Below are 14,370 nucleotides of genomic sequence, written 5' to 3'. Positions count from 1 at the left end.
TCACTCAAGATAATGCATTTATGATTCATCTGTGTTGTATGTATCAATAAACCATTCTTGTTTATGCTGAGCATTCATGTATGGATGAACTGTGGTTTACTTATCCATTTTTCTATTGAATAACAATTGGATACTTTGCAGTTTGGGACAATTATGTATAATAATGCTTATACAGATAATTATTTTACATTAAAAACTCTTTTTGCCATGTAAGTAATCTTTATTTCCTTTAATATGTTAAATTTAGTCTTTAGTATTTGAAACTCCCTTCAAGTGGGCCACCTTTGTGTGAATGGCACTATGGATACCTAACAAGTATCTACTTCATATGGCAAGAAGGAAATTATTAGTAGTATTGTGATAGTAAATGTTTAACAATTGGGGGTGGGGGAGGTTTGGGGGAAGTAGCCCTTGATTTGTAGCATTTGTCAATTTCCATGGTGTAAATATTCTTACTGTGCCAATTTCAAGCTACCAACGTGACATCACTGAACATGAAGCTGGGAAGAGATGGACACGATTGGCTTTCATAAGGAAGGAGCAAGCATGAGTTGGCTCCAGCACATCACTAATTTTTGATAATGTAAGTTTAATAGGTATATGGAAATAATAGAGCATATAGAATCAGAAATTCAGTGTTGCAACATGTACCTTCTGAATATTGTTGGGAAATTCTAAAACTTCTGATTTCAGTTACTGATATTTAGACATAATGTAATATTGAACTCTTGCTTATTAGAGTGATCAACAGTGTACTCTTCATAGAGGAAAAAGCAAGTTTAAATAAATTTTAAAATACCATGCGATGAAATGAAAAACAACCAACAATAAACATGTTCTTGAAGAAATATAAATTATGGATCAATCTTTATGAAAGTAAAGAGAAAAATAAATAATAATAATGATGCAGTTTCAAAAACTATCAATACCTGGCCAATATGTATCAATAATGGTCCATCTTCTTTCATCTATATCACCACCCATTTTCCTCTCCGTGACAATTTTGAAGCAAATTTCAAACATCACATTTCATATTTTTATTATATGTCTCTAAAAGAAAAGTACTCTAACCTAGCCACAATAGCATTACTATACAGAAAACATTAACAGAAATCCTTTAATATCATCAAATATCCATTTAATGTTTGCACTTTCCTGATTGTCTTATATAATAATTTTTGACAGTTTTTTTCAAATAGGAATCCAAATAAAGTCTATAAATTTTGATTGATTCAATTTTTTTACAAAAGCTTTTTGTGCCCAAATATTTTAAAAAATATTTTCAGTATTAAAATTTTCAAATTAATATGCAAAAGTAGAGGAAAGAGTATAACAAAACTTAGCTTCAACAATATAACACACGGCTATATCCACTACCCCTACTACTAGAAGAGTTGAGGCAAATCTTAGGACTCTCATTTCATCTGTAAATACATCATGATGTATCTCTAAAAGATAAGATTTTTAGTTTAACAAATGGAGATTCTTTTGACTACTTGAACTGGAGATAATATACAGCTGGTGTGGGTATGTATTGCATGTACTTTTGTGCAGCTGTGTGGTGATGGGACAGTTGTCCAGGCCCCTGCTATACCATATAACACCACTTGACTTTTGGGAAACTTTTTACCATTCCAAACAGTAGAAATGCAGACTCCCCCACTACTCAGCTCACACCACCCTCTCTCATCTTTACCTACCCCCTCTCATGTCTCTTTTTCCATTCCCTATCAGAATTAGGTCAATGGCTTGGCAATTTTTAGAGTGGAGACAACCACCAATTCTCAACTTATTGAAGCAGGCAATGGTTCAGAGGGTTCAAGCACCCCTAGTTTTATAAGTGATTCTTTTGGTGACTCCCTCCCTGGTCTTGGGGAAAGGGAAAATTCCCTACCCTCCCTCATAACATAAGGAGAATACCCTCTCTTTAGAACACAGCATTCCCCAAAAAGGTAATGTTCACTTGTTCTTGTCTGAAGGGATAACAGTAGAGGTAGTGTTCTTAACTGGTCATAGGCCAAGAGGGAAAGGGATAGATAGACTCCAACAGCCCATGCTTTCTTCAAATACACAGTGGGTTTGGAAAAGGTAGTTTTTAGCACTATGTACGAGGTCTGACAATTAAGTTCGTGAACTCATTGCAACTATGTTGCTAACCTTTTTTGATATCAGAGGGATTATTCATTATGAATTTGTACCAACTGGACAGTTAACCAAGTTTACTGTTTGGAAGTGCTGAAAAGGCTGTGTGAAAAAGTTAGATGACCTGAACTTTTCGCCAACAATTCATGTCTCTTGTATCACAACAATGCACCAGCTCACATGGCACTGTCCGTGTGGGAGTTTTTAGCCAGTAAACAATTAATTGTATTGGAACGTCCTCCCTACTTACCTGATCTGGCCCCCAATGACTTCTTTACCAGAAAATAAAGGAAATATTGAAAGGAAGACATTTTGATGACATTCAGGACATCAAGGGTAATACGATGACAGCTCTGAAGGCCATTCAAGAAAGAGTTCCAAAATTGCTTTGAAGAGTGCACTAGGTGCTGGCAGTACTTCGAAGGTTACCATAGTGATATTCAGCAATGAGGTAAGTAGCACTTTCTCTAGGATGAGTTCGAGAACTTAATTGACATACCTCGTATTCTTAGCTGTGGGCTCAAAACCAGAATCCTATTTCACTTAAAAGGAAACAATCTCTGACATAGACAATGATATGAGCTGGACTCCTTTCAAACTCTGTTTCATATAATTAGAAGAGCTGGCCCTTTCTCTCATAAGATTGCAAGCAGATGTTGGATCAGTAGACAGTATATACAATGTTTGTCGGGGTTGCAGGATCAACTCAATCAAGGTAGTTCATTCACATGGCTGGCAAATTAGTGTGGGCTGGCTATTGGTGGAGGCTTTTGTTCCTCTCTATATGAAGACACAGGGCTGTTTGAGTGGAGTGGTATGGAGGCTAGCCTCCCCTAGATCAAGCAATCCAAGAGAATGAGGTGAAAAGGTGCAATTAGTGACTCTATGACCTAGTCTCAGAAGTCACACACCAGCAGCTGTATTCTACAGGTCAAATGGGGTAGCCCTGATTCAAAGAGGTGGAGAAGACTACATTTCCAGAGGTGAGAATCAACGCAGCGCTGACTTGGAAGCTAGCTATCAGGGATCATAACATCTTGATTTTCCTTTATAAAGCAAGCACGTACTCATAATCTTGCAACCATGTGTACAAGCCTAGTTTTGTATCATACTGATCTGTTAAGCACAGATATGTTCTCAAAACACATATCTGCACATGGGTGCGCCCAAGCATACAAGACTTCCTATTCCACAGATTAAAGACTACAGGGTCAGCTCATGAACTTCATTAGGCCCCTAGATTCTAGCTCAAACTCTCTGAATTTTAATAAACAGAGTTTAAGATTGCAGATTAAGGGCCAAGAAGCTTGACTTAAACTTTTAATCTGTTAATTAACTAGGAAACATTGTTTTACCAGAAACCTTTAATTTTCTAGAAACCTTTACCTGCATTCAATAGCCACTTTAATTAAAAAGCTCTTACTGATTATACTATTTTCTGAAGGTAACTCAGCTAGTTGAGATGATTACCCAATAGCTGAGGTTCAAGTCTGGGTAAGTGAAAGGGTCACCAAGTCAGAGAAAGGAAGTTTCTTACAGCTTTCACCTCTCCTGCAGGATAGGCAAAGAGGCATCTTTGTGAAATCTCTGTTTGAAACTCACACTTTTACCACTGATCCCATTTTAATTAAAGTTTGCCAACTCATGGACCTTAAAAAAACAAAAGAGTAGCCCTAAATTTTGCCAAATTGAGAAATTTCCCGGGCCCCAAAGGCTTAGCAGGGAGACTGAGGTGGTCAGAATTTGAGGTAGGAAGGACCAACTTGGTCTAAAAAGAAATGAGGTTGTTACCCACAAATAGGTCCTTTTTCCAGCCCCTAAGGGGCTCAAATAACAAAGGTCAAAGTAACAAAGGCTTGGGCTAGCTGCCTAACAACTGCTTTCCCCTCCCCGTTCCTTATACCATCTCCCCACCAGCAAGTCATTTTTGGTGGCATCTTCCCTTTTAATATTCCTCTTGAGCTTAATTTTAGTCAGCCTTCCGGGTGCAAATACGTTAGGGTGGTTATAAGGGATTAATAACTGCCACATTTTGACGTACTTTTGTACATTAGACAAAATCCTCGATGTCCACTTTTCACCTGGGCCTGAGTAATCAAAAACAATCTTTACAGTGGTACCCTGTCTCAGCTGACGTTAACCTGCGCCCACCTCTACCTCTACCCGCGCTGTTCTAAAGAGTCGGGGAGTGGAAAGGCATCCGCTTAGGCAAAGGGAGACGCACAGGACAGAAAATTATCCACCCTTTACGAAACAGAGGCTACGCGAACGGGTTCAACAGACGAGGAGCCTCGCCCTCACCACTTAACAACACTCGGCACCTCCCACCCCCCCAACCGGAACTGCAACCTCCGCTCTACGCTCCACAAATAGCGCGATGCTCGCTCCCGTAGCGCTCGCGCCCGTCCCGCCTCCCCGGATGCACTGGGCAGGCGCGGAGCGCGCGCATGCTCGGCAGACGGGCCGCTGGGGTCTCGAGCAGCTGCAATCTGTTGCGCCGCCGCCCGCGGGAGCGGGCAGATCCGGGTCTCGTGGCTAAGAGTGACGTGGTCAGTCGAATCAAAACAGAGGAGGGGAGGAAGCCGGCGGCCAGGAGCAGCAGCGGCAGCGGGGTCCGGAGCAGCTGCAACGTTCCGGAAGCTCCAGGCGGTCTTTCTGCCGAGCCTTGGTCCCGGCCCCCATCCTCCCCGCCCCGTCGGTTGTTGTCTGGGCGGGTGAGTGTCTCCCCATCTCCCACCATCGTTAGCCGGCCCACCTTCCCTTCACCCCCGTTTTTCCCGGAGGTTTCCTCAGGCTCTCGCGGACTGCGGTGGCTGCGGTAGAGCGGGACTGCTTCTCGGGCTCCGTGGTTCCCCGGCCGGGCTGGCTGGCGACTCTGCATCGGGGGAAACCAGCTCCTGCCGAGCCTGCGTCCCCCGGCGAAGAGAGAGATCCTGCAATTTGGTTTTCTCTGCAGGAAACCAGAGTCCAGGCTTGGCAGGAAAGTGGACGGTAGCCCCGGGTGGTTTTATTTTTAGGGTAAGACAGTCAACTTGGGTGGAGGCTTATAATGGAGTAGAAAGAAGAGAGAGTCGTAGCTGGAAAGAGAAACCTACAAATACTGAAATCCACACACTATCATTTACCTCTGTCCCTCAGCTCTTGCCGGGTTTGATGAAGTCACTAGGATGCGTCTTTTGTTGTGATTGATGTGACAGGAAAGCTGTCATCCAGAAAGCGGGAGCTTTTTATCCTTTATTGTGTTGCAAGTTTAAAGGATTCCCATTTTTCTATTTGTTCAGAAAGTGGAACTGACAGTAAAGAGGTAGCCTTTTTCGAATACGAAAGTTCGAATACCTTTTATTCGAACAGATAATGTGCCATAAACTGGTTACCGAGTACCTGAAGTCCCATGCTGCCGTTTAAAACCAAAGTTTTTCAAAGTGGTTTGTTTCTGTGTGCGGTAGGATTTTGGCCATGATATTTATTAGCTGTAGAGAGTCAATAGGATGTTTTCAGTTGTCCTAGTTTGCAAATTGAAGATATGGCCTTACTAAGAGAATGTCTTGGATTTGCATCAAAAAAGTCAGATGAGCCTTAAGCACGTTAATACCTGTGTTTATTGAAGAGAGACCTTCCAATTTTTGTGTGTTACTGTCAGAAGTTGTTGGAAACTGTGCCTGCAGTATCTTGGACGGCGTAGACCTTTCAGGTGTTTTAGTCTTGAGACCTTGAGGAAGCGTTCTCACTGCCCAGTTCTGTGGAGGTTGCAGAAAGCGTGTGTTGCCTTCCACTTCAGGTGACTGACCACACAGATTCCTCTAGTGTAGCCTGTTCTGAGCCCTGTCACCTTCTGTGCTCCTCGAGGGAACGAAGGAGACCTGAAGACCAAACCTCCTTTTTGTCCTAACTTGGTTTTTAAAAAGAACATTTTCTCCAGAGGACTCATTTATTGAGGTGTTTCTTTGGTAAAGAGCAAGAAAGAAAAACCGAAGTATGTGCTAATTGATTGCCCCTTATCAAATCCAGTTCTTATGAGTTTAGACTACTCCCTTGAAAGGTATGTTCCTCTGTGGTATAACATGGACCTCTTAACAAATTTCTTCCTCCCGTGTGGGCAGCTGAGATCTTTTTTCTTAAATCCACAGCTGGAATCCTGCTGATTTAGACGAATAAAATTGTTTTTTTAAGTCCTTTTTTTTTTTTACCTTTTATGTTAACCTATAACTGAATATTTTTGCTTATACAAAATAATTTGTGATAATTGGAGAAAATGCTAAGGCAGATAAGCAAAAAAAGAAGAAAATAAGTCATTCGTAGATCACCAATGTTAGTAGAAGTTTATATCCTTCCAAACAGATTTTTTGTATTTGTATATTTTATGCAAAAATGGTATCGTACCACATATGCTTTTCTGTAATCTGCTTTCTCAAATATGGACTTTTGGACCTTAACTTTTAGGGACCTTAACTTCACTGTATGTTTGCCAGACCATAACAATTGAGATCATGGTTTTAAAAGATTTCCTTCCAAATATCTATAATGATATTGTAAGATTTAAAAAATTAACATGCATTGTATGGCAAAGTAAGGCTTTGCTTATTTAACTCTTGGGAAAGCAGGCAAAGAATAACCTGAGTTGACAATATGGAAGCTGAAAAAGTTTTTGCTAATTTAGTTCTATTCCATTGCTCCAGTGTGCTCCCAATGCTGACCATCTGTCTAGGCCTGCAGCAGTAAAGTCCTGAAAGATTTTACTTTATGAATCACGTTTAATATGCTTTGTTAAACATTGGGTCTTGGATGTTTTCCCATTTAGTCCAGTGCTGTATGGGTGGTGCCAAAAGAGAAGGAAATATCCCTTTACCTCAACTTCAAAGGATAAGTACATACATACTATGAAGTATCCTAAATATGCTGATAACCCATTTGGGTTTCTGTTAGTCATAAACTTACCTAAAACCTTTAAATCTCAATTTTTGCTCTGTATCTTTTGGGTAATTAGTCTCAGATGCCTATATTCTAGATTTGTCCACTTCTTTCCACCCCTACTGGCTACTGCCTTTGCCAGCTATCACCATCTCTCACCTGGCCCACTGCACTGACTTCCTGGTCTCTCTGCTTCCACTTTGGTGTTTATGGTGCATTCCCCTTTATTACAGCCTAAGAGATCATTTAAAATGTAAATCAGATTATATCACCCCTTTGTTGAAAGCCTCCCATCGCATTCAGAATAAAATCCAAATTCATTACCAAGACTTGCCAGGCGCTACATGTTTTGGCACTACCTTACACTTATGTCACCTAGATCATTACTCCGGAGCCTGGGCACATCAATTTCTTCCTGTGTTCCAGATTCACTAGCATATTTGCTGCAACTCGCCAGGCTTGCTCCTGCCTTAGGGTATTTGCACTTGCTGTACCCTAGGGCTTCAGTACTCTTCTCCCAGATCTTGGCTGCTGTTATTTCCTTGATGTCATTCAGGTCTCAGTTCAGATGTTGCCTCCTCAAGGAGATTGCCCCAATGATCTCTCCATTCTTTTTTGTTTTCCTGATAAAACATTTGTCAGTATCTGGAATTTCCTTATTTTTTATGTTCTGTCTCCTACACTAGAAATTAAACTCTGAAAATGGGAACCTTGTCTGTTCTTTTCACTGCATACTAGGCACTTAATGAATGTTGGTGTAATGAGTGAGTTTGGTGACTATATTGGTATTCCCCTTGAACCGTACATACTGTGTATTTGGACCAGTTTTTTCTATGGAAGAACCCCAATTTTCAGCTTTTTATAGGGCAATATCTTGATTCTCCTACTTCAGTAATTCTTGATGTTTGAGCCACATTCTACTTTAGACCTATAGACTTAACCCCTGGGAGGAATGGGTCCCAGGAACCTGCATTTTCAACAAGTGCTTCAGGTGATTTTTAAACTTTAATCAAAGTTTAAGAATGTCTTATTATTTTAATGGCTTTTCTCTGGGAGATTGGTTCTTTATATTAGTAACGATAGCTGCCATTTTGGGGAGCACTATGTCAGGTACCAAGCTAAAAACTCGTATGTGTTTTTCATTTAACTGTAGAGCAATTCAGATGTAGGTATTCCTATTCCTATTGTACAAAGGAAGGAACTGAAACATAGCAAGTGGCAGAAAGTTGGATTTCAACCCAAGTCTGTTTTCTTAATCACTGTCCCCTATTACCTCAAAGCTACAGTGTTTAGAACGGTAGATAGTACTTTGGTTTTGATAGGCCATGTCTTTTGTTAAGGGCAGGGTAGTGTTTTCTGTCCCATTTCCAATTCTATGCTTATTGAAGCCCATTGTTTTGTTGGTCTTTTTGCCTGAAGTTGTATAGCTGGAAGGTGACGTCAAGAATCAAGTTCCTACGTCTTTTTGTTTTGTTATATTGAGTGCTCAGCTTACCAGGCTTAAAGTAAATTTGAAGTATTTTCTCCTTGTGTATTACCTTGCATTTCACACACCGAAAACCCATCTAACATTTCTGTTTGCTTGTACAGTCATTTGGACTTTTCCTACATTTTCTCCATTGATTTGGGTGTTTTACTATTTGGACTACCATTAGATCATCATAAACTGAATAAATTTCTCACTGCAAGATCCCTTTCTAAATGAGTAAAAAAAATGTTAAATTTGATTGATGCCTTGATTGTTTTGTTGGGGGACTTAATCCAGAGAAGTGCTGGTTGTCTTTACTCTCTTTCTAGTCTTTAAGCCTGGCTGTGTTTATCTATGGAGGGTCAGGTCACATATGACCTTTACCAGAGCTCTATCCTAACCCACCTTGGGCTTCTGTAAACAGCGATATGTGACATCACTTTACTTTCCATACCCAAGTGTCTGTGGCTGTCTGCCCTGTTGCATTAGGAGGCAGGCCCCTGAGTCAGGGATTACCGATTAGGCAATCATTACGGTAGGCTTGTTGATGGAATAAATAAATGAAGAGAAATCTCAACTTTATTTTATACTTGTAAAAACAGTACATTGCTAAAATAACTTATTTGTAATAATCTTTCCCCGCATAATTTAATAAGACTTAGAATAAAAACGTCAATACAAGATAATAAATTGTCTAAATTGATGATAAGTAGTGATATATTAGTATATGGGTTATAAATATTTTGCAGAAAATTAAGCAGTCCTGTCTGTTCTTTGTTATATTGTGGTTTATATTAGGATTTTTTTTTTTAAGATTGTAAAACTTCTTAGAAAATTACTACTACAGGCTTACACATAAAGGTATTCTTGTGGTATGTGTTTATCTGTATGTTCATGTTTTGGCCTACAGAACACATACTAACCACATGAATAGTTGCTTCTATAATTGGGCACATTTTAGTAGAAACTGCAGTTAGGTAAAGAACAGCTTGGGCACTTTCAAAACCATTTTGAAAGAGGGCTGAAAGTTGAAGTTAAATTAAAAAATAATTACTTGCCTGAATATCAATAATAATGGAATTTACTATTTGTGGAATATATATGTCAGTCCCTTGACTTCATTTACGTTACGTTGGGTCACATCAGCCCTCCAAGCCAGATATTGTTATCCCTAATTTACACTGGAGGAAACAGGCTCTGGTTACTTAGGTAAGTTGCCCAAGGTAAAGCCACTAGTACTGTTGGGATTCAAACAAGTTACCCTTGACCCCAAAGCTCATGTATTTTGTATTACAACAGTGTCGACTAGTCTTTTTGTCTTACAAATCACGAAAGTTATATTAAGTAAACCTACTTGTTTTAGCTGTCAGAATATGCTAGAACTACTTTCATGGTTTTGTTCTATTTAAACTTACGTTGGATATGCATTTCTAATAGCCTCCTCCTTTGTAAACACAAGACATGCTTGTTGAAAAGCTGCAAAGGATAGCAATATATAAAGCCAACAACAAAATATAATCCACTCATTCAGAAGTTATCTCTATGCATGTATTTCCTTCTAGTCTTTTTTTTTTTTTTTGATTCATTTTCGTGTAAATGAGATGTAATACCAACATAAGCTTGTATCCTAATTTTTCTTTTTTTAGTTAATGAGCTTTTTAAGAACCATGGCCTTAGAAGCTTTCTAAACTTGATTTTAACTGGCAACATTTTATAAGATATTTTGAATAAACTGATTAATTTTGGGCATAATGTAGTTTCCAGTTTTCACCGTTATAAATATTGCGATGAACCATGGCTTTAAATCGTTAACCAAGCTCTGAATAATTAGAGCAACCAGTTTAATTACAAAACAAGTTATGTTTAAGACATTTTAATGATTTGAAATGTAGTGATTTTAATCATAATTCAACAATTATAAACAGCATACATATACTTGCAATGCCTGGGACATTTACATGAAGGTTTTTAATAGAGGCCTCTACTGAGAGGATAGTACCTTTTACTTTTGTGGTTTTATTTATTTATTTTTAGTCTTCCTGCATTTGAATTTTAAAACTATAAATGTCTATAGCTTTTAAAATTAAGTTCAACTCTTTGGAAAAGTATATTTTTCTAAACTAAAACCAATTTTTAAGTGTATAGTAAGGTTTACATTTTGTTTTTAACATTTTTAACTTCGGTTCTTTTGAAGAAAGTTACTTGTTGCTTATTTTCATATTGAATTTTCGATTCCTTTTTTAAATTTAGTTCAAAGCACAGATGTGAGTCTCAGCTTTGTAAAAAAGTACAGAATGAAGCTGGTTTTTGCTTGACTGCATGCATTGACAAGTGTTACAGGTGCAGTGCTTTTAAAATTTAACAGTTAATAAAGGTTCTTCAAATCAAGTTAGGGATAGAGTAAGCATCTTCATGGTATATGCACCAGACTTAGAGGTCATTGTTCTGGTTGTTATCTTGTTGTTTTATCTTGCAACATACTTTTTAAAAAACTAGGTAATATTACATTTAGCATTACTTGTATGTACCTCCCAATTTCAGAACACACTAGAACTTTGTAATACAGCTGTTGGAAACTGCTTTCTTAACATTTATAAAATAACTTATTCACTGAGTTGGGATCACATAGTATGGAATTTTTATATCATTTTCTGTTGAATTTTTCAGTTTTAACTTATGAAAAAGACCTTTTTCCTCCTGAGTTTAAAATTTTAAATTCAGAGTATGACTACTAAATACTCTTTTAATTTTAGGTATATTAAATACTCGAGTAGAAATTTTAGAAAACATTTTCAGAATATGAAACTTTGGGTTATGATATTGAATATAAACAATTGAAAAGTTTTTCTTTGACCATTTATAATAAGTTTTATCTCTGGACCTTGAGAAAATCTTTGGGATTGTACCAGGAATAAGAAATTACCAGGGAAGGACAGGAAAACCTTAGATGAGGGACCGAAATTCCGAACAGAGGACTTTTTTCTCCCTTTCCCTTTTGTGCCTAAGAGTGATAGCTGAGCCCCGGGAAATACAAACACTCTAAAGCAGTTTATAAGAACTTGGGCTGAGAGTTGAAGATACATTTCAAATCGGAGGGTGTAGAGTTGAATTGGCCCAGAGCATTTTTCCATTTATAAAGCACTCTTACCAATTCTCACTTGATCCTTGCAACAACCATTTAAAATGAATAGTTTCAGTTAACACTCCTGTTTTGTAGAGAAACTGAAGAAGACACAGGGAAGCTAAGTAATTTATCCATTTCTCAGTGTAGTGCCATAACTTGAATCATTTATCTAAGATGTATTCTTTTTGCTATCCTATGATGTTTTAGCAAGCGTAGCCTAGGGTGATTCCTAGAATACGATCAAATGCTGGTAAAGGAATAAAAGGGTCACTGAGGAAAGAGAAGGTAATGTCTAAGACATAGGAAAGTAGGGTCACATTAACTGAGAATGTCCAGAAAAGTGACGGCAGCCCTAGGGTGGACCTTTAATAGAGTCTTGTGCTGCAGATACATGAGAGAATTAAGGACATAAGAAAATTCTTGATGACCTTGAACAGTTAAGCTTTTAATAGGAGAAAAGTAGTCTTCCTTTTCTTTGAATTTGAGCTTTCTCCAGAGAGGTTATCACAGAAATCATTCGTGACATTTATTTTGGCTAATTGATATGTAATTATATTATTGTCATGAATTAATTACAGTTAATAATTAAGTTGATTGCCAACCCTTGGATTTAAGGGCTGCTGTTAATTTTTTTCTCTATCCTCCTCAGAACTCTTCTGCCAGTTACTTAGTTCCCTGTGGACTTGTTAGCTATATCCTTTTCAGGAAAGGAGAAGTGAGAAAGACATAGGTTTGAATCCCATCTCTTCTGTGTGACTTAGGGTAAGTTACTGAAGTTCTTCTCTGGGCCTCAGTTCTTTACTTTTAAATGAGTGGGTGAGAATAGGTGCATTCCCAAAATTTTAATAGTGCCATTAAGTGAAGTTGTGATTTGTTGAATGTGCATAAATGAAGATTTGGCATCCTCTAATCTATACCTGATCTATGTATATAGTGATATTTTGCACAGACCTCCTGATCATGCCAAGCTTGTTTCATGTATACATGCTCATTCTACTGTATGGAAAATACACATTTTTGTAGTCATTTTTTCTAGCTTGTTCTAGTCCCTTCCTTTTGAATAATGTGCCCTCTGAAAGAGTGCCTTTAAGCTTTTTGTTATCCTGTAAAAACATTTTATGCTAAGAATTTCAGAGGTGCTTTTTATTGTATTTTACTCTTATAAATACCTACTTCTGGATGGAACAATACAGGGTTAACTTAATGGATCAGTATAGGGAATATTATAAGGAATTTGTAACTCTAATTGCTTGGCTATAAATTTGAATTTTTAAAAAATGTCATGATAGAGTTCAGGGAGTCATAACTTTTAAGCACAGAGAATTGTTATATTTAGGGTTTATTTCAATATTTAAAGTTTTAAAAAGTCTTTAACTTCCCCCAGGTTAGCTTTAGCACATTTTTTAACAAATAATGATTGATTGATTTGAATTTGAGTCTGCATCCTTTCCTTGTCCACTTCCCATCAAAGTAGTTTAAGAGAAAAGTAGGTCTTTAATAACAAGTAATAGAACGTCAATTGATAGTTATCTAATTTCTGTACTGCTCTACAGTTGTCTTTATAGGGGTGAAACAAATGTAACTAGCATAGTTGGTCATATCTGACAGATACGGAGTGACTTTGTATCTGAGTGAATTTACATTGTGACTTCCTGTCCAAGGTCTGTCTCATACCAGATGTGTCATCATAGTTAAATTGCTAGCTTAACTGAACCTATTTTCCTCATTTTAAAGCAGGGATAATTTTCCTGCTTTGACTTTGTCAGAAGGGTGGTTGTTAGGATGGTAAAGTAGTTAGTAGAGCTAATTATTATTAGCTATAGCTATGTTTGAGGTCTGTTTCTGATAAAAGAATAAAGCAAATGAATATGTTGCAAAAAAGTATTGTACGTATATGAGTGAATTTGAACACCTTATTACATTGAGGTGTTGGGTCATCTGATAAAAGTAATCCCAACTATTTATTATATAGTACATTAGTGTACAGTATAATATGATAGTGATACTGGAATTGATAGACAAACATTTTGTTCTCCCTGTTTCATATGAAAGGCAGCCAGAGTTTTGGGATACCTCTCCTCATTTCGTTGATCAGTTTTCTAAATGGCTACTGGGTAAAAACTTGGGGTCAGGAAGCTATTTCTAGAAAAATGCTTTTTTTAGAGGTGAGTGATTATCTCTGCAATATATAATTGGGAATAAGGTTAAAAATAGAGTAGAGAGCAAACTCAAGTGTAGGTTTCCTGAATGTCCTGGGGGCAGTTCCAGCAGTTTCTGGCATATGATTTACTTCATGGTTTGATAACTTTGGAGATCTCTAATCAATAGAATTGATGCTTTTTAGATAAATGCCTCTTTTGAGTTCCCCATTTCATCTTTTTAGAACGGTTCTTCTGAGTTCCCTGTTTCATTGGCCAGGATCTCTATTTTCTGTCTTATAAACACAAATTGCATGCATTCTGAATTACTTGTATTTTGCTCTTGCTGTGGGTTTTGGTGTTTTTTTTAAGATTTTTATTGGGGAATTGGGGGATGGGAACAGCGCTGGGGAATTAGGGGAAGGGGAACAGACAAGTTGCTGCCCTTTTGTTCTTTAGTCTAGTTGTGGAGGATGTTGCTTCACTGACCCAAGTTGGCACCATCATTGTGCTCTTCCTGGGCGAGGCAGATCAGTCGCCGGCTTCTGGACGGCTGCTCAGGGCGGCTGCTGGCCGCTCACGCTGGCTGC

General features: G+C 38.0%; 2 protein-coding genes across 5 annotated transcripts in view; both read left to right on the top strand.

Moving 5' to 3' along the window:
- Positions 1 to 835, top strand: part of LOC109381805 (protein enabled homolog) — a 40,472-nt gene extending 39,637 nt beyond the window's left edge. Inside the window, exon 3 of the transcript XR_002123815.1 lies at positions 472 to 835. The gene's annotated coding sequence lies outside the window, so the exon portion shown is untranslated. The remainder of the gene's footprint in view (positions 1 to 471) is intronic.
- A 3,702-nt stretch (positions 836 to 4,537) lies between these two features.
- Positions 4,538 to 14,370, top strand: part of SMIM14 (small integral membrane protein 14) — a 68,334-nt gene continuing 58,501 nt past the window's right edge. The window contains exons 1-2 of one of the 4 annotated variants that reach the window (XM_019640823.1): positions 4,538 to 4,856; positions 12,292 to 12,398. In XM_019640823.1, the coding sequence (XP_019496368.1) occupies positions 4,590 to 4,856; positions 12,292 to 12,372 (348 nt within the window). In that variant the 5' untranslated portion in view covers positions 4,538 to 4,589 and the 3' untranslated portion in view covers positions 12,373 to 12,398. The other 3 variants (XM_019640825.1, XM_019640824.1, XM_019640826.1) reach the window with 3 other exon arrangements.

This window comes from Hipposideros armiger, unplaced genomic scaffold (assembly GCF_001890085.2).
Source record: "Hipposideros armiger isolate ML-2016 unplaced genomic scaffold, ASM189008v1 scaffold_53, whole genome shotgun sequence".
NCBI lineage: Eukaryota > Metazoa > Chordata > Mammalia > Chiroptera > Hipposideridae > Hipposideros > Hipposideros armiger.
The sequence above is the reverse complement of the archived record's forward strand: the minus strand, read 5'-3'. Positions and strand labels throughout refer to the sequence as shown.